This window comes from Artibeus jamaicensis, unplaced genomic scaffold (genome assembly GCF_021234435.1).
Source record: "Artibeus jamaicensis isolate MK-2021 breed Jamaican fruit bat unplaced genomic scaffold, CSHL_Jam_final scaffold_474, whole genome shotgun sequence".
NCBI classification, from domain to species: Eukaryota; Metazoa; Chordata; class Mammalia; order Chiroptera; family Phyllostomidae; genus Artibeus; species Artibeus jamaicensis.
In genome coordinates, this window is record NW_026522046.1 from 27,934,566 (window position 1) to 27,962,462 (window position 27,897).

Here is a 27,897-nt window from a genome sequence, read left to right on the forward strand (position 1 = left end):
CAATGCCCTTTGTCAGCCTAACGCCCAGCCCTCGCTTGGCTAATGGAGTTTCGGAGGCTGCATGGCACTAATTAGCACTAGCCGCGGACACAGGTTTGTCTCAGCTCGCCCTCACGTGACAGCAACGGCCCAATGACCTAGGCCCACGCTCTCCAGACGGCCGCATGCGCTCACAGAGCCTCTGTGCCTCTGGCGCCCCGCCCCAGCCGCTCTGTGCCACCGCGTTAACCCTACCGTGAGAGTCCCGGGCGCCACAATTGCGCGTTCCTACCAAGCCCTGTTTCCCAACTGGTCCCCGGGAGCATGTCCTGATTGGCTTGCTCTGAAGGCGGAGACCGGACTGCTTCGAGACTAGGACCACTTCCTGAAGCGCGGGGCAGGAAATTATCTGGTGTAGTTGGAGTACCTCGGAGAAAGTGCTGTGTCCCGCATTGGTAGCAGCGCGAGCCGTCCGATCTTGCTGCAGTTAGTGCCGGTTTCCATCGTAGCACCACGGCCTCCTTCTCCAGCTCCGAGCCCGGCGCGGCTGCCCGGGGGGCTCCTTCAGCCTCCTTGACGCCGCTCCAAGGGGCACTTAGCCATCGCCCGGGTCTCCAGCCTGGAGACTAGCTCCCGGCTTCAGCTCTCCGAGCCGCAGTAAGAAGGGCCCTTGTCACCCTCGCTCTGCCTTTCTCTCCGATCTGTCGAGACCCTGGTCCAGAGCGTCAGCCTTGGACCTCGGACTAGACGCATCCAAGACGCTCAGCCCAGACCCCCCTCAGACAGGGCTTTTCATCGTGTCTAATATGTCACCCACCATCTCCCACAAGGACAACAGTCGGCAACGACGGCCAGGGTCTTTCAACCCCTCCCTGGATATGAAGAGCGGCCCTCTGCCGCCGGGCAGCTGGGATGACACTCATATGGAGTGGGTGGGCGAAGAAGGGGACAAAGAAGCATTACTTTCGGACGTCGGCACCGATGATTTCTCAAAACCACCGAGGAGTTGCCGGGCCGAATTAAGCAGCATTTTGCTGTTGCTTTTTCTTTACGTGCTTCAGGGCATTCCTTTGGGCCTGGCGGGAAGCATACCACTCATTTTGCAGAGCAAAAATGTCAGCTATACAGATCAAGCTTTCTTCAGTTTTGTCTTTTGGCCATTCAGTCTCAAATTGCTCTGGGCCCCTTTGGTTGATGCGGTTTACTTTAGGAACTTCGGTCGTCGCAAATCGTGGCTTGTCCCTACACAGTATATACTGGGAATCTTCATGATATATTTATCCACTCAGGTGGACCGTTTGCTCGGAAATACCGATGGCAGAGCCCCCGATGTGGTTGCTCTCACAGTGACATTCTTTTTGTTTGAATTCCTGGCCGCCACTCAGGACATCGCTGTGGATGGTTGGGCATTAACTATGTTATCTCGGGAGAACGTGGGTTATGCTTCTACTTGCAATTCAGTGGGCCAAACAGCGGGCTACTTTTTGGGCAATGTTTTGTTTTTGGCCCTTGAATCTGCCGACTTCTGTAACAAATATTTGCGATTTCAGCCTCAACCCAGGGGCATCGTTACTCTTTCAGGTAGTGTATTTAAACTATGTTGTTTGGTTTATTTTACGTTTATGAATCCCTTTGAAAATGTGTGATGTTAGAGGGAAGCTCATTATTTAATTTACTGGAAATCATTTTTGGGTGGTGACCCAAGGTTAGTTTTCTGTTCCACTAAAATGAGAATGACTTTATTGGAGTAATCATAAGTGATCAGTACTGAGCAGTAAGCAGGGAGAGGCAGCCTGTGGAATGGCAAACAAAACTCAGTCTAGGGATCTGTTGCCTAATACACAGATGCGTTCTCACCCAAGGGGACTTAATGATTTTAGAAGAGAGAAGGGAGGGAAAGAGGGAGAGAAACTTGGATCTGTTGCCTTTCATAAGCACCCTGACCAGGGAAGAACCCCACTGAGGACCAAACCCACAACCCAGGCATGTGCTCCAATGGAGAATTGAACTCCTGAACCTCCGGTTCACCGGAGCAGGCTCCAACAAACTGAACCACACTGGCCGGTAACATTTTATAAGTCTGTCTAATGTGAAGTCACGGATCCAGGTTGACACCTGTGTTTCACATTTTCCTTTTCCTGGATTGAGATTTCTGTTGCACTTTTAGCCCCTATTCTTACATCAAGAGACTTCATTTAGCCCTCTTGTGAAAGGAGTAGGGTTAATTTATTCCAACATTAAGTATTTGGCTGAGCGACAGAGTTCTAAGTACTTGCTAAAAAGCAGAGCCCAAACCACAGGGAACTGGAGAGATGCCCATTTTAGGGGAGCTCAGAGTTGCTGGTTTTTGACTGCTTGTGGGAGTCAGTCTTGCCACTGTAGATATTTGACTTTGTTGAGTGATAACATACCATGAAGTGGGTAAGTGAAACTCCAGAATGCACACCAGGTGAAACATGCACTGAAGAAGCCAAGTACAAAAAAAGTATAGGACAGTGCCTCTGATGTTCAAAGTGCCTAAAGCAGTATTTTCGGGGACTGGGTTTGTGAAATAGTTCTGAAAGAAAGGTAGAGACGAATCAGTAAGACTTCCTTTAAATGCTATAAGAGTTTGAAGTTTATCTAGTAAGAAATTGGTTGTAAGTTCTACAAAATTTCCCCTTTTTCTGCATGAGTAAAGTACATGCCTCGAAGATTTTATGAGAATTTGTTTAAAACTTTCCTAACAACTAGGAAACAGAAGTGGAATTCTCACTATCAGTACTACTGAACATCAGGAATATAGTATAATTCATTCTGGTAGTGATGATGAATTCAAACAGCTGAATTTTTCTCTCATCTTCCCAGTACTAGATTGTGAATTTCCGACAGGGTAAATCAGGGGTAGTTTTGTGGCAAGGGAAGTATAAGAGTTACAGTATTTGGGGAGTGGTGAGGAGGGAGGGATTCACAACTCAAGTACTCATCCCCTGGAATCTTAGAAAACTCTACACCCTGTAAGGGATCCCCTTTCTACCTCAAACTGCTATGAGCCTCTACTACTGATGAAATGATAATTATACTTTTCATTAGTTGGTTTGGGGCCAAAAACGATTGAGAGCTCATTGTTTTGCACTAGATAGATTTGTCTGAATTTTCTGAGTTCCTTGTCCTCTAAGAATAAATCTCTGCCTAAAAATAATTTGTGACTACATCAAATTGGCACCTTGTTGCTTCGTATTTGTCCTGCTTTTCACTGTGTACTAGACTGTGCATGCCAGTAGGAAAGGCTAATGAAGTGATAATGTTACTTAGTCTCAGTAGGGAATTTAAGATTTAAAAGGCTGTGGGAACTATATCATTAACAAGGTAAATGAACTCTTTGTTAAGCATAAGAGTGATTGATAAAACATCATTCCAGAGAATGGCATTCAGGAGCCATTCTAATTATCTTTCCTTAGCCATAGCTGTTCCCCAATAGGAAGATCAAAATAGTGCCTTTGGAGGGTTTTTTAAGAATATTTTATTTATTTTTATTTTTCGAGAGAGGGGAAGGGAAGGAGAAAGAGGGAGAGAAACATCAACGTGTGGTTGCCTTTCACATGGCCCCCATTGGAGACCTGGCCTGCAACCCAGGCATGTGCCCGGACTGGGAGCTGAACCAGCCACCCTTTGGATCACAGCCCGGCGCTCAGTCCACTGAGCCACACCAGCCAGGGCCATTGGAGTTTTATTTACACTAATTTGTAATTTTGAATAGCTGTTTATCTGTGGAATTTGAACTTTGTTCTCCTGGAAATTGTAAAAGGAGCTTACTGTTTAATTTGATTTTTTATATCAGTAGTGGACTGCTGTTTTTGGTTTAAACATTTTAGTAAGTTAAAAGTTGAAGAATTTCTGAATTTTCATTTGTCTCTTTGTGACTGCACAGTAACACGTTCATAGCCTCGCACTTTCTGGAACTTACTATACAATCACGGACAAAAACCAGGGGTTTCGAGCAATTCAAAGAGCATATAAATAATCATGAAGGAAATAAAATTGCTTAGGTCATAAAAAAAGAGCCAAACACTGAGGCAGATGCTTAGAAAATCAGGAAATTAAGTGCAGGCCTTATTTTTTGCAGAATTCTAAAATATGATGTGATTAATACTCTGAGCATTACAAGTATATGGAAGTGAATATACGGAGAACGGTTTTTGCTGTCTAGAAAGCAGTGATCTAAATAGTAAATACAGACAAAGATAGGGTGCAACTAGAATGCCCTAGAAACAAAACCTTGATTATGCCGAGACTGGTTTTGGTGCCGTCAAGGGTTCAGGACAGCACTAAACTCACAAGTGGGCTTTTTTCTGTCCTGCCACATTTGGTTTTTTCAAGGATCTTTAGTAGCAAAAAGGCATGACTTTTTAAGCTGCAGGAGCTGATTAAAGTAACCCAAAAGAACATAGAGATGAAAACAAAGTTTTATGACTTGAAAGAATCATGTATTTCAACTTCGTCATTCGTGTCCATGAAGAAACTGCAGCCAAGTGGCTAGATATAGATGTATATCTACAGTGTAGATTTCCTGACTCCTTAAATAGAATACATATACAATGTAACATAATGAAATATAATATGTGCTCATTAGGCTTTTCCATCAGAGGAAAATAGCACTAGGACAGCTGGTGTATAAAAAAACATCAGCCGACTCCTGGACGGTCCAATGACCAGAAGTGACAGATCAAAAAGGTTTTTTGTTTATTTTAAGTGATGCATGTTACTCATTTACTCACCAGCGAGTGCCTGTTTCCTACTAGCCATGTGATAGTGTTATAGTTTGATGAATAAGACCTGAGAATTTTCTGTTCCTAATGCATTTAGAGTCTGCAGTGAGGTTTGTAAACCAAAATGATGGAGGGGGTAAATAGATAATGTAAATGAGTGGGTTGGTACAAGACTGCCAGGATTGGAGGGGCAGTGATGACCTGGAAAACCCATGCTCATCGAATGGCAGGAAGCTTCAATGTGGCAGTAGGGTCCTGGGATTGCTAGATTTTATGAATATTCGAGAGAAGCTGAAAATTTTTTTCCTAATTAAAACTGTTTATTGATTTTAGCAAGAAAGGAAGCGGATCTGGGGGTTAAGGGGAGGAGGGGAGAAACATCGATTGCTTGCCTCCCACACATGCCCCGACCAGGGATCAAACCTGCAACCTAGGTGTGTGCCCTGACCAGGTATCAAACCCCCAACCTTTTGTTTAAAGGGACAGCCTCCAACCAACTGAACCACATCGGCCTGGGCTTTTCCCTCTAATTTTAAAAACACTAATTGGATTCGTGTAAAATGTCTTTTTTCCGGATCTAGCTGGTACTTGAGGCCAACTTCTCTGCAAGCAGTGGTAGCAATAATGAATAGAAGTGATTGGGACAGGAAACAGGCAATTTGGGTTTGGGGACAGGGAGCAGGTTAGTCTGATAGCAGAGAAGAGAGCTCATCATACTAACAGTTTATGAGTCAGTTTGTTAGGAGTCAGAGAAAGGACCTGTTGCTTTGAAAAAACTGATACTCTAAGTGTAAAGCTAATCAAACTGGCAGTGATAATAGTGAAACCAGTATGTACCCATAGGACATTCATGCTTTGAACTAGGAAGTGAGCAGAACCAGTTCTTACTTAGTGACACATTTCTTTGTCTTGCTTTTTGAAGCAGTACTCGTTAACACCTTTTATGTGACTACTAATGCTATTCAGAATTGGGCAGAACTAAATGACCCATTTCTAGACAGGCCTGTTAAGTTTAAAGCTCCTCTTACATTCTCAAAAGATAAAACTAAAGAGATGGAGAACAGATTGATAGTTGCTAGGGGTTGTGGGTGAGGAGAAGATGATGGATAGCCCCAGGGAGTTTTGGAGAGTAATGGAAGTGTTCTGAACCTTGGTTATGGTTGCGATTTGAAAATGGTATGTGTGTTAAAATTCATAGAACTGTACATTAAACATATTTGGTTTTACTGTATAATAATAAAGTAAGAGTTGTATTAAAAAAACTAATTCATTACCTTCAAAGCTAATCTCTGGGTAAATATATTTTTAAAACTCCTAAAAACAAGTCCATTGCCTTTAAAGCTAATCTCTATAATAATTTAAAGTAAGATTTATATAAAAAATGTTTTAACCAATCAACTGCCATGGCCAGGTGGCTCAGTTGGTTGTAGCATCTTCCCAATACACCAAAAGGTTGTGGGCTCCATCCTTGGTCAGGGTGCTTGCCTCGGTTTGGGTTCGATGCCTGGTTGGGGGCCATGCAGGAGGCAACTGGTTGCTGTTTCACTCTCACATCAGAGTTTCTCTCTCACTCTGTCTCCCTTCCTCTCTCTAAAATTCAAACATATCCTCAGGTGAGGATTAAAAAAAATCCATTACGTTAAAAGCTAATCTCTAGGTAGGGATGATGTAATCCTTGAGTTTAGCTTCCTTTTTGCCTTGAATGAAACAATCCATAAATTTGGTGGATCTTACCTCTCGGTGTAGACAAATGGAGCAAATCTGAACTTATTTTCAAATGTTGTGTGCACTTTTAGTAGTAAAGTGAGATAGGTGGAAAAATACTGCAGCTAGTATATTCAAGAAGGATTGAATATTGGATATTTAAAAATTGGAGCCAAGCCCTGCTTGGTGTGGCTCAGTGGATTGAGTGCCAGCCTGCGAGCAGGGGGTTGCTGGTTCAATTCCCAGTCAGGACATGTGCTTGGGTTGCAGCTGGGTCCCCAGTACTAGGTGTATGCCAGAGGCAACCACGCATTGATGTTTCTCTCCCTTTTTTTCTCCCTCCTTTCCCCTTTCTCTAAAAATAAATAAAATCTTTAAAAAAGAACACACACAAAAAACTGGAGTCCACACCACAGAAGGAAGGTCTTAAAGCCACTTAAACAAGAACAAAGGAAAAAAAGGAAGGAAGGAGAAATGGTGCTGTATGCTTTCTTTGTCAAGTAAAGAGCTGTGGGATTGCGTTTGTGTGGAAAAGTCAGTTTACAAAATCCATAGTGAGCCAAGAAATTATCAGATTTTATTTGGCACAAATCTTACTCTGAATATCACTTCTGATTATATTGAAATTTATTTAGAGGCCAATTGAATTAGCCTGTAAAGACTTCTTTTTTGATTCTTTATATTGTCTTTTATTTAAGACCTACGTATCTTGTACTTAGCCCAGTCTTAGAACTTTTGCATTCTTAACTTTTTCATTTATTTTTTAAAAGCTTTTTATTTTTAAATAATTATGGATTACAGGAGGTTGCAAAGAAATGCTGAATGAAGTCCCACGCACCTTTCCCCCAGCCTCCTCCTTTAACATCTTAGGTAACTATAGTACAGTATCAAAACCAAAAAATTGACAAAATCGGTAGAGCTTATTAAGATTTCTCCAATTATACGCGCACTCCTTCGTGTGTGTGCATGTGTGTGGTATGTGCACTTCCATCCTGGGCTAACCAGCAGAGCGATCAAAACGCTCTGCTGCACCATCACCGCAAGACTGCTTTGTGTTGCCTTTTACGGCCAGACCCCTTTCTTCCTCTCCATCACTAACCCTGGCAACCACTAATTTGTTTTTCATCTTCAGAATTGTTATTTCAGAAATGTTACCTAAATGAAATCATGCACTATCCCCTGGAGATTGATCTTTTCCATTCAGCTTAATTTCTTTGAGGTTCATCCAGGCTGTTGTGTATAGTAATGATTTATTTCTTTTTATTGCTGAGGAGTATTCATTTGTTAGACATATCACAGTTTATTTCACCACTCATCCATTAAGGTAGTTTTCAGTTTTTGGCTATTGCTTATGTGAAAATAAGTCTTCATTTGTCTGAGATGAATGCCCAAGAATGCAAATGTCAGTTTACGTTAAGTCCATTTTTAGTTCTGAAAGGAACTCCCAAATTTTCCCAGGTGGTCCTGCCATTTATGAGTGATCCAAACCCGTCTTCTCTGCATCTTTGCCAGCATTGGCTGTGATTGTTCTTTTCCTTTTTTTTTTAATTTTCCCAGTTTCTTTTTTGATGTGGTCATTATTTTTATTTGATTGCACTGTCCTGTGTTTTGCCTTGAATATTAAGCATCCAGGTGCTAGCTATTATATCCTATATTTGCATTCATGAGAGCCCTAAGTAAGATCTAGTAGCTCCTCCAGAATATTTAGTTTGTATTATAAGACTTTGCTCAAAAGCCATATTTATGAGGCTTAAACATGAGCTTTGACATCTTGATCATATCATAGCATACATTATGTAGTATAACATCACAATGCTTTTGTAGATACATAAATCAAAATGAACCAAAATGTTAATAATGAAATATTTAGATCACTTTTTATAATAATACCTTCACAGGGGTTAGTATATCAGGCTATGTATGTTTTAGCGCCAAAGCAATGTTGATGAACAATAGCCAGTAGTCCAGTGGTCAATATTTATGGTAAGTATGTTCGTAAATTCTGTCAGTATGTTTTCTGGCAGTGGCAGAGCCTCTCTTTCAGAGCTGTTAGCTTCATTCTGTTCACGTGAGCTATGGGGAGCCTTCGAATCAGGGCTCTGGATGACGCATTGTTACTATTTCCTTCTTTCAGTGCACTGTTTTATCCTCAAGCACAAAGAAATTACACATAATCCTGTCTGCAAACAAAACTAAAACCTGTTCAGCCTGTTCTTACTCTTTGTCTCCCGATGTTGATATCAAGGAGTTTAAGTTTTAGATTTTTTTTTCATTAAAATTGGGAGACTATACTAAGCAAGTTTTCCCCGCTCTGTGCCTTTGAGTGACAGCTGTCCCTGGCACAGTCCCGGGGCAAGGATGCACCCGAGGGTTTTTCTTTCAGCACCAGCTACCAAATCTGGGCCCCACTGCCTGGGGGAGGACCTGTGAAAGGGCTATTAAGCAATTAAAAAAAAAAAAACAAAAACATTGCTTAGACCCTGGCTTGTATAGCTCAGTGGATTGAGTGTGGGCCTGCAAACTAAAGGATCATGGTTTGATTCCTGGATCAGGGCACATGCCTGGGTAGCAGGCCAGTTGCCAGCAGGGGGCGCATGAGAGGCAACCGTATGTTGATATTTCTTTCCCTCTCCCCTTCCCTTCCCTTCTAAAGATAAATAAATAAAATCTTAAAACAAAAAACAAAACACACACACACAAAACTTTGCTTAAAGAACTGGAACTCTTTAATATATATATAACTGAAAAACATTTAATTTTCACTTAACATTTACATAGAGACCATTAATTGAAATTTCTGGTGACGTGATAATAATATTGTTTTGTAGGGTTTCTTAAATAACTAATTTAAGCCAAGTAAGGATCATAAACTTTATGAAGGAGAATAGTATTATAGATGAAATTCTGTAAGCAAGCCATTATTTGTCACATTTCACAGATGACTTTTGAGGATGCAAAAATAATGAACATTAGCTTTATTTAAGGGATAATCTTAAATTTTTGTTCATTCCTTTTGAATTTGAATTCAAAACATCCTATTAACAAGTTAGAAATTGCTGTGATGTTATTTTGATGAACTTTAACCATAACTTGTATATATTACTGTGTTTTAAAATAGATACCTTTGCATTTAAGAATGTTTTGTGTCTTCTGATATCTAAAGTTAAGTATAACTTTCCCATGTAGGAGAACTCACCTCAGAATACAAATATCCATACATGCTTGAGTCATTTTAGCTTCTTTAATTTGCATCACTTGGGTAACACAGTCTTGTTTTTTGTTAGCCTGTGGAGATTAAACAAGAATTCAATTAAATTCTTGTAAATTTTTGTTTCAACATTAATTTTTAAAAATTATGCAGGTAGTGTGAAAGATGGTAAAATCCAAATTCAGATTTAGTTTCAAATTCTGCCTCAACAGTTTTACCTCTGGCAAAGATTTAAATATTCTGGGCTGCTTTTCCTCATGTCTGCATGGTAATAATGCCTGCTTTGCCTTTCTCACACGTTTGCGTGTGAGAAAGCCAAGTCAGATAACATGAGAAAGGCACATTTAAATGCTAAGGGGAAAAATTGGTCTAAACATATAGTGCTATTGTCTCCGTCATAAGTGAGTTCAAGTGGTAGAGATCGCCATCCACTTAGTGCAGCAGCGGAGCAAGACCAAATACAAAGGAAGGCCCCTACTGAAGAATGCTCTAGTTGTTTCCGCGGAAAGGTAAGGAGGCAGGTTCCGTGAACAGTTTGTTGTGCTCTGTGAGCAATAAAATAACAAGTAGGCATATAAAATTAGTACAAGCCTAGAATGTTAGAGCTAGAAGGCATCTGGGATTTTCTAGCCAAGGCCTTTTATTTTATAGATGGTGAAACTGGCCTGGGTTATCCAGTAAGTTTTATAGTGAAGAACTAAGATTAAGGAGATATGGGTTTTGAAATTTATTATACAAGGCATCAAATCACAGTTTTATTACTGACTCAGAATTAACTTCAGGCATAACATCTCTAAGTCTGTTTCTTTATCTGTAAGTTGGGACTAGTAAGTAATAAATGAATCTCCCGTTGTTGTAGTAAATGAGATGGTATATGTAAAATGCTTAGCACACTTATGGCACATGATATATATTCAATAAATGGTGCCTTTACGATTACTGTGATTTTGAGCAACCACAGAGAATCTTTGAGAGCATCATTTACCCTCTCTGCTTTATTTGTTTAAAGTAATGGCTAATGGCCCAGCAGTCTTTCACTGACAACCCAGTGATTTTTCATGTGTCCCCATTGTGCAACTGCAAGTGTGAAAAAACTGTTTCCGTACCTCAGTATTGAGGACAGAAAGCTTTTACTAAACAGTTTTAAAACATTAGAAAGTTTCAAAATATGGGCTGGAAAATCTAAACGATCACCTGTTTATTGTCTAAGTGGTCATACTTTAATAGAGAATTGAAGTGTCTTAGGCACTTAGGAAATATGACTGATGGCTTGGTCATGTGGGATGTGAAAATCACCTCTCCCAACTCCAGAGGTAGACTTTTATTTTCATCCAACCCTGGGTGGGATGTTACTGTCGGTTACTGTTGGTAACCCTGTTCTTTTTCCTCGTTAAGTATCCCTGTCTAATTTTGGTCGGTGTAACGTACGTTAACAGAGCCAGGTAGGTCTGCCTCGCTTGTCTGCAGCGTCTGGTACTTAGGGTGCCTTGAATGTGATAAATTGTGCACATTGTGCTAAATTTTTCTTACCAGATTTTAATTGAGGAAAAGTTGTATACAGAATTATATACTATCAATGAAGTTATGTCATTTTAAAAGTTAATTATCGATTTTAACATTTTAAATTTCAGATTTCCTTTTTTTCTGGGGAAGTGTATTTTTGATAACAACAACTTTAGTTGCCATTCTGAAAAAAGAAAACAAAGAGGTATCAGTAGGAAAAGAAGAAACCCAAGGGATCTCAGATACTTACAAGCTGCTTTTTGCAATTATAAAAATGCCAGCGGTTCTGACATTTTGCCTTCTGATTCTAACTGCAAAGGTAAGAGACTTAGAAAGCTGTTTACCATTCTGTTATAATTACCATTATCATGAAACACTTCTATTGCCTTCTCATGTAATAAGCTTCTTTCCACTACTTTTAGAATTTAACAATAAAAAACAATTTTTGTTTATTAAGTATGTTTTAAAAGGTATGATGATATCAGATATAATTTTAAAGCTAAATGGGGATCTTGAAAAAAATTGTGCTGCCCTGCCTGGTGTAGCTCAGTGGATTGAGCACGGGCATGTGAACCAAAGGATTGCTGGTTTGATTCCCAGTCAGGGCACATGCCTGGTTTGTAGGCCAGGTCCCCAGTAGGAGACACATGAGAGGTAACCACACATTGATGTTTCTCTCTCACTCTTTTTACTTCCCTTCCCCTCTCTCTAAAAATAAGTAAATAAAATACTTTTTTAAATTGTGCCAATTTAAACTATGTCTAACAAATGTGAAATTTATTTAATGAATAATATTAATGCTTAGTGTAAAAGTGAATGGCTTGAAAAAACAATAGCTCTACTGTTACAGTGAGTATACATTTAGAGATAGTAAAATTATTTACTTAGGATGTGAGTTCTAAAGATACAGAAATGTATGAGTGTTAGAAGTTTATTTAAAAATCAGTTTCATTTTTAAGTGTTAGAAGGAAATATACCGTAAAAATGGGGGTTGTAGTTATTTTTATTTTACATTTTATGGTTTCTGTATAAAGATGTCCATTTTTATAGTTCTAAAGCATTTTATTTTTTAGTATGTTTTGTTGATTATGCTATTACAATTGCCCCATTTTTCTTCTCCCCTTTATTCCCCTCTGCCCTACACCCTCCCTCCCACCAGCATCCCTCACCCCTTAGTTCGTGTCCATGGGTTATATGTATAAGTTCTTTGGCTTCTTCATTTCCTATATTATTCTTAAGCTTCCCCTGTCTATTTTGTACCTACCATTTATGCTTCTTATTCCCTGTACCTTTTCCCCCAATCTCCCTTCTTGCTCTCCCCACTGATAACCCTCCATGTGATCTCCATTCTGTGATTCTGGTCCTGTTCTAGTTGTTTGCTTAGTTTGTTTTTTTTTCAGGTTGTTTATAGTTGTGAATTTGTTGTCATTTTATTATTCATATTTTTAAAATATTTATTTATTTTTAGAGCGGGGGGAAGGGAAGGAGAAAGGATGGGAGAGAAACATCAATGTGTGGTTGCCTTTCATGTGTCCCCTACTAGGGACCTGGCCTGCAACCCAGGCATGTGCCCTGACTGGGAATCAAACCAGCAACCCTTTGCTTCACAGGCCCATGCTCAATCCACTACCAGCCAGGGCTACTATTCATATTTTTCACCTTTTTCTTAGATAAGTTCCTGAAACATTTCATATAATAAGGGTTTGGTGATGATGAATTAATTTAACTTGACCTTATCTGGGAAGCACTTTATCTGCCATTCCATTCTAAAGGAGAGCTTTGCTGGATACAGTAATCTTGGATGTAGGTTCTTGCCTTTCATGACTTTGAATACTTCTTTCCAGCCCCTTCTTACCTGCACAATTTCTTTTGAGAAATCAGCTGATAGTTTAATGAGAACTCCTTTATAGGTAACTGTCTCCTTTCCTCTTGCTGCTTTTAAGATTTTCTCCTTATCTTTAATCTTGGCTAATGTAATGATGATGTGCCTTGGTGTGTGCTTCCTTGGGTCCAACTTCTTTGGGACTCTCTGAGCTTCCTGGACTCTGTGGAAGTCTATTTCCTTTGCCAGTTAGGGAAGTTCTCCATTATTTGTTCACATAAGTTTTCCATTTTTTTGCTCTTCCTCTTCTCCTTCTGGCAATCCTATGATTCAGATGTTGGAACATTTAAAGTTGTCCCAGAGGTTCCTAAGCTTCTCCTCATTTTTTGGAATTCTTGTTTCTTCATTCTGTTCTGGTTAAAATGTTTATTTCTTTCTTCTGGTCCATATCTGGCCTTGGCTGCCCATCTCCACTCCTACTAGTCTGGATGAATGTTTAACTCCTCGGTTGTCGGACTTCCATCCAGTTTGATTTTCTGATAGTCCTGGTTATTTTTTGTTTTTAAATTTATTGTCCTTCTTCTGGTTGTGCAAGGAAGTAAAGTTTATCTACCTACTCCTCCATCTTGGCCAGAAGTTCTATAGTTCTAAAACATTTTAAAGACATTATGCTAGAAGAGAGGTAAGTATACTTTGTTAGAGTGAGCTATTGCTAGTGTTGGAATTAATATTCTTAAAACCTAGAATCAGTTATAGGAGTTTTCTATTAATATTTAAACTTATGTACATAAATACTTCGTAACTATCTTTGACAACACTGAAATAAAAATTTTCGCCTCATGTTTTTCAGGTAGTGAATATTTCCCCCTCTCTAGTGATAGGGTGGGTTAAATTTTAAGAAAACATTAGGAAGTTTTAAACTTAAAGAACTTAAATTTCAACTGAAGGTAATGCTGAAAGATTCAAGAATGATAATATTAACTAGTTACAGAATTTACAGATTACTTTCTATAACATTTTTGGTATATTTTCCAGCCCATTTCCTCCTATACGTGTGTGCGTATGTGTACTTTACATATATAATGAATTAATTATAAACAAATTTGATATGAATACTATACATTTATATACACATAAATACTTTAAAAGTGTAATTGTATCATATTGTATTACGTCTAATCTTTTTTCTTATGACTCCATATTCCTGTATCATTAAATAATATTTAAAAACTTTAAAATAGCAATATATCACAGTCAATAAAATTGTCATAATTTATTCAATCATTTTTCTGTTGTATATTTAATTTGCTTAGGTTTTTTAATTATAAAAATGCAGTAGTGAATTTTTTTGCAGTTTTTCTTTGACATTCTGAATATTTCCTAATAGCAGATTCTTAAGTGGGAGTCGGTAGGTCAGTGAATATAATTGCTAAATTACTTTTTTAAAAAAAATTTGTTTATTTACTTTTTAGACAGAGGGGAAGGGAGGGAGAAAGAAAGGGAGAGAAACATCGATGTGTGGTTGCCTCTCATGTGGCCCCCACCAGGGACCCTTTGGTTCGCAGCCCATTCTCAATCCACTGAGCTATACCAGCCAGGGCGCTAAATTACTTTTTAAAAGATTATAATAATTTATACTGTGCATAGTAAGAAGGAGGTGCTTCAATTACAGAGTCTAGAATCTCATGTTCCCCTTTTAAAGTAAACCTCACTAAAAGTAATATCTCTCCTAACTTTTGTACCAGAAATTAGTTTCCTGTTTTTGAGTTTTATATAAATGAAATATCCAGTATATATTTGGATGGCTAGCTCTAGTATTCTTTCATTTAACATTATATTTGTATAATTTATATTGTTATTTATAGCAAAAGTTTAATTATTTCATTGATTATAACATTCCACCGTTTGAATATGCCATAATTTATTCTGTCCACAGATTAGGTTATTTCTACTTTTTGACTATTATGAATAGTGTTTCTGTGAATATTATGTACATTACTTTTGGTGAACATATGTGCACATTTGTGATGAGTAAATACCTAGGTATGTAATTGCTGGGTCACAAGTAAATTATGTTAGTATATACCACCAAACAATTTTCCAAAGTGATTATTTCAGTTTCTCTACCATCAGCAGTGTAAGAGTTCAAATTGCTTTGTAGCCTTAAAATCAGGTTATTGTCCTTGCAGTTTTACCCTTTTTGGTGGGTATGTAGTAGCATCTTGTTATGGTTATAATTTGTATTTCTCTGGTTACTAAAGAAACTGAGCTTTTTTTTTTCCCCATATGGTTATGGTCATTTGAATGTTCAATGTTGCCTTTTTCTTTAAATTTGTAGAATTTGTATTTTTTATGTATTCTAGGTATGAGGTTATTGTTGGATGTATATATTACAAATATTTACTACTATACCAGTTTTAAGACAGAGTAAATGTTGAAGTGAATTTGTATATAGAAATTTTACAAAAAGAATGGATGAATATAAGTGAAATTATTTTCTGGACTTAAGTGAAATATCTTTACCTTTAATATTTTTTTATGGTGAAATTTATTTTATGGTTCCATTCCAAGAGGTCGAAGTATATAGAATTTGTCATTCCTTTTTTTAAGGAATTTTTTTATTTGATGGAGTTTCATATTTATTAAAAATCTACTGTATCATTTAAGAATTCCCATATATCTGTATCAAAGGTTTCTAATTGTTAACATCTAGTTCCATTTTTTTTATTTTGTAAATTTGCAGTCTATTACATATTTCTTCTGAAATATTTGAGTCATTTGTATATACCATGCCCCTTATAAATACCTTAAGTATATATTTTCTAAGAACAACTTTCTCTTACAAAGCCACAACTTGGTTAAAAATTAGGAAATTTTGAATTGATACAATACTCTTATCTAATCATAGTCAATATCCAAATTTCACCAGTTGTCCCAATGATAGACTTTATAACCTTATTTTCCTTTTCTTGTTAGGGATTCAGCCCATGATTACACATTACATTTAGGTGGCATGAGTCCTTCTGTGGCCTTTGTGACTTGGACATTTTTAAGGAATATAAACGTTTCATTTTTTTCCCTAAGATTTTATTTTTTTAGAGAGGGGAAGTGAGGGAGAAAAAGAGGGAGAGAAATATCAATGTGTGGTTGCCCTTTATGTGCCCCCAACTGGGGACCTGGCCCACAACCCAGCATGTGCCCTGACTGGGAATCAAACCCGAGACCCTTTGGTTCGCAGACCAGCACTCAGTTCACTGAGACACACCAGCCAGGGCTCATTTATATTTGTTTGATGTTTCTTTATATTTAGGCTCAGTTATACAAACATATCAGAAATATCACAAGTTCAAGGAATTATCTCAAGAGCCATATCATGTTCCTTTATTCCATTAATTGTTGCCAACTTTGATTACTTTGTTAACGCATTTTAAAGTCACTTTTCATTTGTACATACTTAACTAATTTTGGGGAGATACTTTGAGACTCTAAATATCTTGATTCACCTCATCTTTACTCACTGCTCTTAGCATCCTTTTGTGGTTTTTAAGAATTAATCTAACCACACTTTTTCTTCCTACTCACGTAATTCAACCTTTCAGATGTAATGTTTTATCAGAATTACTTTTGAAATGTTAAAAGCCTTTTGAAAATTTTATTATGGTCAGTCAGAAATATGTATTTGTGACATTGATGTTTCATTTTAACCAGATTTATTTGGAGTCATTTAAAACTTTTGAACTTAAAATATATAAATCAGCAGGTTTATATTTAGATACTTTATTATAAGAGATTGAACTTTTGAAATGGAAATTTAATTTTAATTAGAGCCATCTACAGTTCCTAGGAGGGCTGAATTTTTAGTCATTTTTCACGGAATATTATTAGTAGTTCGTAGGGCAAAGTGTACCTTCTCTAACTTGATTGTTGTACCAAACGTTATGATATGACATCAGTCATATCATAACTGGCATCGGTCAATAATGAGATTGAGGTTCTTGAAGAGCTTACATATGCTTGGAGGAAAATGTTTCATAAATCTCAAGTTAAAATATTTTTGTTTTTATATTACAGATTGGTTTTTCAGCAGCAGATGCAGTAACGGGACTGAAACTGGTGGAAGAGGGAGTGCCTAAAGAACATTTAGCCTTACTGGCAGTTCCCATGGTTCCTTTGCAGATCATACTGCCTCTCATTATCAGCAAATACACTGCAGGTCCCCAGCCACTAAACGTGTTTTACAAAGCTATGCCCTACAGGTAAAGACAAAATGAAACCTTTAAATAAGAAAGATTAAATGAGGAACAGTCATCAGTATCACTAATGTCTGTGTGTACAGTATTTATGGAAAAAAGGTTTGAAAAACATCTTTAATATCATTTATAGCACTTTTATCTCTTTTTAACCTCCCAGTGGGTTTTTGAATACAGGCTTTTTTTGTGTGGTAGACACAGGTTTCTGTTTTAGTTGTTTTTTAACCTAAAATGGAAGGCAGCTCAGTGTTCCTTTTTTTTTTTTTTCCTTCTGTAGATTATTGCTTGGATTGGAGTATGCTCTACTGGTTTGGTGGACTCCTAAAGTAGAACATCAAGGGGGATTCCCTGTATATTACTATGTTATAGTGCTGCTGAGTTATGCATTACACCAGGTAAGCTTGTTGTTTCCTCAGGAAGTAAACTTTTTTATAAAATAAAGAAGACATTTTTCTATGGTTGCCTTAAAATAATGATAGCAAACTTCAAGATTCAAGCACAGACCTGATAATGAAATTATTTGACAGTATACTTTAAACTTTGTGACTTTTTAAAAAAGATTTTATTTAATTTTAGAGAGGGAAAGGAGGGAGAAAGAGAGGGAGAGGAACATGAATGCGTGGTTGCCTCTTATGTGGCCCCCACTGGGGGCCTGGCCCACAGCCCATGCGTGTATCTTAGACCAGGAATCGAACCAGCAGCCGTTGGGTTCGCAGGCCGGTACTCAACCCACTGAGCCACACCAGCCAGGACTCCTTCGACAAATATTAAGTGGCCACTGATTCCAAGCCAGAAAACATTCTAAGTAGTAAAGTATAACAGCATAATCATGCCAGAATCCCTGCCCTTGAGGAGTTTGTATCCTAAAGGCTTTCAGAAGGCCTGCAGTGAAAGGGACCTGTTTAATTTTATGTAACGTAGTATTTCTCAGTCTTATTTGATACTGGAACGCCCCATGGAACAGTATTCAGAGAAATGCTGTTTTAGAAACATGGTTTATTTCCATGTTCCTAAATGGATGGTTAATTCTTGCTTCTTAAGCACTTTTGCCTTTAAGGAGATTTTTCTCTTCTATTTGTCATATAAATTTTGAAATGCTATTTTTCCTATATATGTAGAAAAATTATATATACATGTATATAATTATATTTCATGTTTCTTTGAATATTTGATTGCTACCATGTATAATACATATATACATATAAATGGACACACACAGACATATCATGTATTTAGGTGCAGTACAGATACAAGGTTTTGGCTATTCCCGTGTGCGTCTTCAAGACCATCTCATCTGTCATTTTCTCAATCGAGCCTTCTTTGACTTCTTATGGTAAAATTAATTTCTCATTTTTTTAGGCCCCAGTAGCATTGTACTTCTGTTTGTAAGACTTACTACATTTCATCGTAATTATTTATTCCCTCTTCATCCAGCCTGGAATAAATTCTTGAAGGGCACAGAGAGACCCTCAGTCATCTTTCTATTGCCACGATCCAGCGTAAAGTCTGATCAATGAATATTCAATAAAAGTTTGTTGACTTGAATTTAATAGGGGTCATGAAAATTAAGTTTCAGTTTTATGATTTTGATTTTCTTAACTCAGACTATAGCTTTATAAATTCTAATTGTACTAAAGATGTTTTACATTTTCCTTGTAGGTTACCTTGTATAGCATGTATGTTTCCATAATGGCTTTTAATGCGAAGGTTAGTGATCCACTTATTGGAGGAACTTATATGACCCTTTTAAATACTGTGTCCAATCTGGGAGGGAACTGGCCTTCCACCGTAGCCCTTTGGCTTGTCGACCCCCTCACTGTGAAAGAGTGTGTAGGAGCGTCAAACCAGAATTGTCGAACACCTGATGCTGTTGAGGTAAGTACGTTGTAATTTTAGATAACATTAAACTAATATTAAGGTATTAATTTCTTCATTTTGCCTCTAGAAGTACTATATGTATTTTAAAGTACTATATGTATTTTATAGTTTCTAGTATAGAAATTGACATTTTTTTTCTTTCCCATCATCACTAAGGGTTCTAATGCACTCAAATCAGGGAGAGTAGCTGACTTGAAAGTGCTTCTTAGCACGGGAGGGGCAGTCTCTCCCCCCTCCGCCTGAGGATCACTGTCCCACACAATAGGTACTTAATAAATGCATTATTAATAGTTGTTTCATAATGACAGCAAAAAGGAGATTTCATTGGCTATTCATTTAACATTTGTAGGTAAAATGAAGTGGTTAGTAGTTTGTTGATACATTACTTGAAGATAATATTGTCCCACTTGTGGAGTAGATTCATTGGGTGTTTCTTTATATTTCAAATATGAAAAGCTGTATCTTGTTTATAGTATGAGCTGAAAATTGCTTTTAATCCTGTTAGTACCAAGAGGTCAAGATACATTAACATGTAACAAAAATAGATTTTGATTAATCTTTTAAATTATAAATATGTCAATTTTTAAATGCTTCCATTTTGAAATGGTGGAATATTTATCAAAATTTTATTTTTACAGCTTTGCAAAAAACTCGGTGGCTCGTGTGTTACAGCGCTGGATGGTTATTATGTGGAATCCATTATTTGTGTGCTTATTGGATTTGGGTGGTGGTTCTTTCTTGGTACAAAATTTAAAAAGTTACAAGATGAAGGACCGTCTTCGTGGAAGTGCAAAAGGAGCAATTAATTAATGCAATCGCTACTGGGCATTGTGAGAAAGGTAACTATAGTTTTAATTCAGAGATCTATCAGTGTACAGGACACAAAAGGTTGTTTTCAACAAGGAAATTATTACTCTAAAATGCCAAATGGTTAAAAACCAGAGACCTCTCCATACATGATTATACTTTTCCTTGCCTTGTCAATGTATTTACAGTTTGCTTAAGGTCAGGAAATGGATTCCGAAACAACTTTGCTGGCCTTGTTATTTGATTTCTGTCTTTTGGATTGACTGACCAAAGTGTGTTTTTATTGACTGACCGAAGTGTGTTTTAAGCAGCAGTGCAGTAGCCAATGAGTGGTACCTGTGCAGTCAAGTGTTGTCAGCGTCTGTCACTGAGCTGTATGTAAAATTTTGATAAAATAAATCCAGTGGAAAAGAGCTTGATGTTCCCATACTAACTATAGCACTCCTGGCCTGTTGAAACTTAAATCTTGTTTTGAATTGCAGATTGTTAAATTCTTTGTGGAATTTCCTGAGAAGAGAATTTAGACCATGGACTGAAGTGCTACTTTAGTTATTGTTTTTCTGACCACAACCATGTTGTACTCATGAATCTGTGTTAAAAAGACTATTTTTAATGTAGTTCCTGCTTTTGTAGGCATTAAAGATTTATAAGATTATTCAAACTATTTTTTATAAAATGAAAGCTATGATCTTTAATTTATTGTCTACCCTTTTTGGGAAGATATTTTGGTTCTTTGTTAACTTTTACCCTAACGCTCACACATGTGTTTTGCCACAAGTGCTACATGGCACATGGAAGTCTCATGAACAGATCAAAGGTGGTGTTGTATGTGTGTCCTTAGCTAAAGTGTTGGAAATAAAAATTAGATGCTTTCCTTCAAGTAGTTTTTTTTTTTATGGAGAGAAATAGTAAAGCTTTCAGATAAAGTAAAATTTAAGTGAGTAATACTGTAATTTTTTAAAAAATGCTCTAAGGAAGGCCCTGGCTGGCGTAGCTCAGTGGATTGAGCGCGGGCCTGCGAACCAGAGTATCGCGGTTCGATTCCCAGTCAGGGCACATGCCTGGGTTGCAGGCCAGTTCCCAGCAGGGGACTCAAGAGAGGCAACCACACATTGATGTTTCTCTCCCACTCTTTCTCCTTCCCTTCCCCTCTCTCTAAAAATAAATAAATAAAATATTTTAAAAAATGCTCTAAGGAGAGGGACAAAGACATTTTGTGCCTTTGACAAATTAAATCATCTGGTGGAAGAATGTTTCTTAATTAAGCACTTTACTAGTGAGAAAAGATCTCACAATTACTTTTTATCAAATCAGGTACTGTATTTCCACTTATTAAAACACAGTCTCCTGTTTGTAAACTATAGTTTTCAGTAAAGAATTGCCATTCCAGGAAAATTAAGCTTTTCAGTACTTTTAGCAATTTCCAATATATTATTTCACCTGGTAATAGATTTCTTTGTGTATTTTGTATTGTGTGTTACTCTGACTTTTAAAAGATTACAAATCCTTCAAAAGTTAGAGAAAAAGAGAGATAAGTAGAGTCCTGACAATATTTCTTGTGGAGAAATATGCATTGGCTCCTGATTTTGTTGTAACATAGGTTGAAGGTTAGAGTGGGGTTTTGTAAGTAACGGAGGGTAAAGTGGGTGGGAGGAGTCGTCGCGGAGCCTGTGCTGGGCATAAACTTGGGACCCTGAGGACTCACCTGGAAGCTCATCCCAGAGACAAGGAGTCTCCACCAGATAATAGACTGCAATACTTCTTTACATGGGTTACGCATTATCATGTGTTATAATCAAAATGTTTACTTGAATAAAGAAAAAATTCACTCAGCTTTCACATGTGAAATGTATTTTGATTTTTAATTTTTGTGTCAGGTAGCTCACATTGCCATAATTACTTTTTATTTCTTATTCATGTTATTATGAATTATACATATTTTCAAACATACTTTACAGTTTTTTAAAATTTTTATTTTACTGATTTTAGAGAGGGAGGAAGGTTGGTGGTGGGGAGAAACGTCAATTTGTCGTTCCACCTATTAGATATGTTCATGTAATCCTTGGTTGATTCTTGTTGCACTGACTGGGGACTCAGCCCACAGCCTTGGTGTATCAGGATGATGCTCTAACCAGCTGAGCTACCAGGCTAGGGCTAATGACTGAAGTTTTAAAATATATTTGAAGCCTTTACCCATGTGGTAAAAGCCAGTTACTGCATTTGTTCTGGAAATGCACAATTATTTTAAATTGTAGTCATTTGGTTATTTGCATACATGCTTATAATGCATGCCCCAAGTGACTTATTAATAGCTGTGTGCAGCTATGTTGCAGGCCTTGATTACTAATGACATTTCAACAGATGAGCTACCTGAATCTGATGATCTGTTTATTGTAAATCTATAGTACTAGAAAGTACTACCTATTTTTGTATATATTTTTCTTTACCGATTGATCTTGATAAACTCCACCCTCAAGGATGAACATTAATCCCTCTGTTTAATGTATGTATTTACTGGCTGACATCAGATATGAGCGTGTCTCTTTATGACTGGTTTCAACCTGTGTACTTCTGAGTTGGAAAGGTTCTTGTAAGATTACCTAAGACCAAAACTAAAAACTCCCTCCTTTGTAACTATTTTAATTTTGCCTGATCAATCATAAAATATTTGTTCAACACCTAAAATAGATTTTTCTTTCTTTATATTAAACCTTTGAGATCTAAACCTGTGATCTAAACCTATTATTTATTTCTTCTCTTTACTACAAGGGATTTTAGGTTAAACAGATGTCAGCAGGGCCTTGAAATCCCTGAATTACTCATAAAACTGAATACGTAATTTCTTGTTTCTCTGGGAAGAGCTCCTGTTAAAATCTTAAGTGGACTGTGATCCAGAAAAGTGTAAAAGCCTCAGCCTTACTGAATGGGGGATGCATTAGGAAGTGTAAATGTAAATTTAGGATAATAGTTGTAAAGCTGATGTTGAAGGCACTGTGAAAAGGATGTTAAAAGTCTATGATGAAAACTGGAAAATGTGTTTGTGGTACTGAACTTGAACCTTGAAGGAGTTAGAGCAGATAAAACAATATTAGTAGAAGAGGGATATAAGGTGAATTTTAACCCACAAAAGATGTATTTTAGCTATTCTTTTTTCTTATGAAAAACTTCTATTTTACTTTGTTAACAGAAACCAAAAAAAAAGTACATCTTAGATGGTGGAAATCATTATTTAGCATAACACAAAATCAGATTTATTTTTGTGTTTTTGGGGGGGTCATGCTTTTTCATGTACTTGAACGAATGAGTAAAACTAACACAGAACCTGCTAAAAATAAAGAACTTGATACCTATGTGTATATATTTAATATTCATTTTAGTTACAGAAAGGAAGGTGATATAGTGGATTGTAACTTCAGTGACTTTTTTTTTAACCAGTGTCTTTGGTAGATAGTAAGGCATAATTATTTGATTTTCTGTTACAAGGTTGAAAATACCTATTAAAGAGCATATTCTTTTTGACTTCGGCTCAATCCCTGCCTGATCTGACAGTGCCAGTTTAATGTAATCATACTTAGTTTGGGGTTGAGAGCCTTTTCATTTTCTACTTCTTACAAGTGCTATTAAAGTCTTCATTTTAGCTCTCTCAATGGTTAGCAGGTAGAATAGGCATGGAGAACTAACATTCCTTCCCAGAATTCTGCAGCGTTAGAGGCAAGTCCTGTGTTAGGGCAGGATAATTAATGTACAAGATTCATGCCCTCTCCCTTAAGTGAATAGGAACTTGATTTGATGGTTGGATTCTAAAAATTGCTTTTAAGGAGGTTTTTTTAAAAAGAAATGGGGGGGGGCGGCAGTGGACATTTCGCAGGAGAAAAGTTTCATGTAGCAAAATGAATATTCTATGGTTACTCCCTGGCTGGTGTGGCTTTAGTGGATTGAACGTGGGCTGGGAACCAAAGGGTGTCCAGTTTGATTCCCAGTCAGGGCCAGGTCCCCAGTGGGTCCACATGAGAGGCAACCACACACTGATGTGTTTCTCCCTCCCTTCTCCTCTCTCTAAATAAATAAATAAAATAGTAAGACAAACAACAATTTAAAAAAAAAAGAAAATACTATGATTAATCATAGTTATCCTTTGAAAATGTTTTGCTAAGTGTAGAGTTAAAAATATATTAAAATATTAGCAGTATTAATTTGCATGGTTTAAATGAAGCCTTGAAGCACTGAGGAAAAGGTTGCTACATTTCAATAGTTTTTCACCGTGTCCTGGCTGGCGTGGCTCAGTGGATTGAGTGCTGCTGGCGTGCGAACCAGAGGGTCTCTGGTTTGATTCCCAGTCAGGGCCCCTGGGTTGCGAGCATGAGAGGCAACCAGACGCTGTTTCTCTCCCTCTTTTTCTCCCTCCATTCCCCTCTGTCTAAAAAATAAAATAAAATATTTAAAATAAATAAATAAATATATATATATATAGTTTTTCAGTGTAGAAATAACTTTTCATAACCATTTTGTGTGAAGAATAATGTTCAAACAGCACGACAGAAACAAAGTACGGGCATAATTCTTAGAAAATTATCATAAGTCTACAATGTAGTACCCCGGCCCATTACAGTTAATGTCCCTACTGTACAATATGAATATCGAAGCCTAGTCTTATTTTCATTAAAATGACCTTAATTGTGGGGAAAGTTTACTTTTCATAGACTTACAGTTCATGAAATTGTAATTTTTTTTAATGCATGTATCTATAAATATAGGAAAATATAAAGTTGGGATAGAAATTTGATATTTTTAAAAGTTTGGTATATTTTAGCTCTGACTGGTGTAGTTCAGTGGACTGAGCGTGGGCCTGCGAACCAGACAATCGCGGTTCGATTCCCAGTCAGGGCACATGCCGGGGTTGCAGGCCGGTTCCCTGCAGGCCAGTTCCCAGCAGGGGACGCACGAAAGGCAACCATACATTGATGTTTCTTTCCCTCTCTCCTTCCCTTCCTCTCTAAAGATAAATAAATAAAATCTTTTAAAAAAAAGTTTGGCATATTTGGTAAATTAATAGAATTGTCAAGTTAGTATGTTTATATTTATTCTTGTCCTTTGTAAGAATTAGTATAAAATTGAAAAAAAATGTTGAAAGCTGCCCCTGTTGAGGTCTTTCATGAAATATTAGGCTTACATCTAGTTTTGAGTTAAAAATACACAGCACAAAGTCATTTCTATTGCTATAGCTTTTTTAAAAAATAGATTTTATTTATTTATCTTTATGGGGGAAGGGAAGGAGAGAGGGAGAGAAGTATCAATGTATGGTTGCCTCTTGTGCGTCCCCTGCCGGGAACTAGCCCGCAACCCAGGCATGTGCCCTGACTGAGAATCGAACCGTGATCCTCTGTATTGCTATAGCTTTTGAAAGATGTAACATTAGCTTTGATAGCCAAGCATTATTTAAGTGTTTTACTATATGTGAAATGTTCATTTGGTTAATTTATCTAAAAATGTTTGCTAAAGCTTGAAATTTATAAATGTTTAAATATTTGGAGATACTTGAAATAAATTCTCCAGATTTTATATAAAGGATTCTTTAGATGCTCAAAATGATTGCTTTGCAATGGATCTATAAAAACATAAAGTATTAATGAAATACTCTTTTCATTTTTAGTAAATAGTAGCCAAATATACCTTTATGGCATTGATGTTAAAATTATACTAGATAGGCATTATATAGTTAAAAGCAAATACAGTAGCTTCAAGTCATTAACACTTACCACTGACCTTTTTTTGTTGTTGTTGTTGTTACGAAGACAGACTGAATTACTGGTTGTACCTCCTACTAATGACCTGGGCGGAAGGAAGAGTAAGCGGAGCCACAACACTTTTCCTTCAAGAAGAGGTGGTGTAAGGATAGTTTGGGGTTACAAGAATTTCACTGGGAACTATTCCAAAATCTCCTGCTTTTCCATTTTTTATGGGCTCTGGTAGTTATAATGTTGAAGACTTTCTTTAAAGGACAGTTTGGGAGTATAGAGAAGATGTTTTTGTTTCTTTACCATTAGAACTTTGAGCCAATTTTCCTGAAACTTGGGACCTGTGCTGAAGGAGAAGCCCTCAAAGTTCATTGGTGCCTGGGTGGTGGGACGCCATCCAGAAGACATTAGTTTGCTAGGGCTGCCAAACACAATGCTACAGACTGCATGGCTTCAACATCGCAAACATTTTTTTCCACAATTCTGGCGGCTAAAAGTCCAAGATCAAGGTGGCAGCAGCTGTGGTGTCCCCTGATGTCTCTCTCTCCTTGGTTTAGAGACTGCCAGCTTTTTGCTGTGTCTTCGCATGACTTTTCTTTGTACACACACACATCCCTGGTGTCTCTTCCCGTTATAAGGACACCAGTCCTGTAGAATTAGAACCCCATCCTATTGACTTAGCTTAACTTTAATTACCTCCATCAAAGCCCTATCTCCAAACACAATCACATTGGGGTTTAGGGTCACCACATGCGTTTTGGAGGGACATAATTTGGTGCATAACATATTTGCTTCTCTAGTATTCGAATTTTAAGAGGAAATGAGACCTGGGGCCATGGCCATATCTCTGGGTTGTAAATCTAGAGACATAAGTTTGTCTTCCCTCCTGAAGACATACATTTACATTCCAAAGAACCTAGGATTCTTCCCAAGGAAAACTTGTTTACACTAAGGAATTAAGATTTCCTTTCTCTGAGGAAAGGAGGGCTTAGGTACAGCTGTCCTACAGAGCCACCCATATTCTTGTTTGTATTGCAGGGTTCCTCACCTGTATCACAAACCCCAGTACATGTTGGCTCTGATGAGCTGTTAATGGGTCTGGTTCTCATCAGTCACCACACAGGTGAGCATTGGGTGTGTGGAACCAATGTGATCATTATAAGTAATTAATAATTAAACCTATCCCTACTCCAGAAACTTTGCGTGTACTTTCAGTACAATACAAGTAAATAAAACTTAATAAGCACATTTCATCTGATGTTTGTTGAAATTGTAATCTCTTTAATACACATTTTGGGGCTTTATATTATGGTTAGGTCTTGGGATAGTGAAAACCTGGGTCTTAGAACCCAGAGTTCAGTCTCAAGTGATGTCTCTTTTTTATATTTTCTCCTGGTTTAAAAGGGGCAAATCATCCAAGGAATCTAATTTAAGGTAATAAGTTAAAAGAAAAAGTCAGCACCTGTGGGTGGAGGAAATAATAAATCTAGTATTTGAGTATCGAGGTATGACTTGAGGCAAAAGAAAAAAATTGGAAGGTTTATGTGAATAAATCAGACCCTCCTAAATTAGCCTTATTACATGACAGAATGGGATGGTGCAGCAGTGGACTACAAATAGGACAATCCTGTAAAAATACTTCATTCTGAACTTAATGATGTAAAGATTACAAGCTTTAGATCATCACAGGCATATACTTATACATTCATTATCCTTGATATATTGGTGTGTCCCTTATAGCCTTTGATTATTGCTTGATTCAATAATTTATTATCTTTTCTGCAATAAAAATTTCTTGACATGTCTTTCTCCTTTAGAACTTCATGATTTACTCAGCAAAGAAAGGGCAATGAAAGAAAGAGGAGGCGAAGAGTAACTTTGTCTAGGAGAATGCTCTGGAGAGGTGGTTTTGTTCTACAGCCTCTTCTTACCACAGCCTCTCCTGAGGGCAAGTGCCGTGCTCAGAGCCCCAGGCTTAGCAAATCAACTTCAGCTTTACCTGAAGTGGCCATTTTTGAGCACTTAATCAGGTCATACTGACTGCAGCTGATTGTGCTAGAGGGGTGAGTCCCTGATGGACACACAGGCAATTTGTAGACCAGCTATCAGTCTAGTAGGTGTCTTGGCAGGAAAACCTTGTTTGATATGAATGATAATGCCTGGACCAATCCTAGTTTCTCAGGGTGTCGTACAAAGAGTGCGAGATGCAGAGTGTGTGTTGGCAGTGGAAGGAGAATAAGAAAAACACACAGTGAGGCATACA

General features: G+C 37.4%; 1 protein-coding gene and 1 non-coding gene across 4 annotated transcripts; one reads left to right on the forward strand and one right to left on the reverse strand.

Annotated features, from left to right (window-relative positions):
- Positions 1 to 278: 278 nt before the first annotated feature.
- Positions 279 to 27,501, forward strand: SLC33A1 (solute carrier family 33 member 1). 3 transcript variants are annotated; one of them, XM_037134399.2, is made up of 7 exons: positions 279 to 1,560; positions 11,271 to 11,461; positions 17,036 to 17,220; positions 17,492 to 17,609; positions 18,874 to 19,089; positions 19,731 to 19,931; positions 25,692 to 27,501. In XM_037134399.2, the coding sequence occupies exons 1-6, from the start codon at positions 786 to 788 to the stop codon at positions 19,896 to 19,898; spliced, it is 1,653 nt and encodes a 550-aa protein (XP_036990294.2). In that variant the 5' UTR covers positions 279 to 785; the 3' UTR covers positions 19,899 to 19,931; positions 25,692 to 27,501. The 3 variants fall into 3 exon arrangements, with proteins under 3 accessions (XP_036990294.2, XP_036990295.2, XP_036990293.2); XM_037134400.2 differs by having other exon boundaries at positions 25,696 to 27,501; XM_037134398.2 differs by lacking the exon at positions 25,692 to 27,501 and having other exon boundaries at positions 280 to 1,560; positions 19,731 to 21,733.
- On the reverse strand, positions 8,741 to 8,870 carry LOC119041254 (small nucleolar RNA SNORA30/SNORA37 family). The gene has a single exon (XR_005081008.2). It is a non-coding gene; the product is annotated as a small nucleolar RNA SNORA30/SNORA37 family (small nucleolar RNA).
- Positions 27,502 to 27,897: the final 396 nt, after the last annotated feature.

Bases quoted from the DNA above. Each gene is read 5' to 3' on its own strand.
- SLC33A1 (XM_037134399.2), top strand. From the start codon at position 786: ATGTCACCCACCATCTCCCACAAGGACAACAGTCGGCAACGACGGCCA. The intron at 1,561-11,270 runs GTAGTGTATTTA...TTTAAATTTCAG, and splicing joins GGGCATCGTTACTCTTTCAG to ATTTCCTTTTTTTCTGGGGA. The intron at 17,221-17,491 runs GTAAAGACAAAA...TTCCTTCTGTAG, and splicing joins TACAAAGCTATGCCCTACAG to ATTATTGCTTGGATTGGAGT.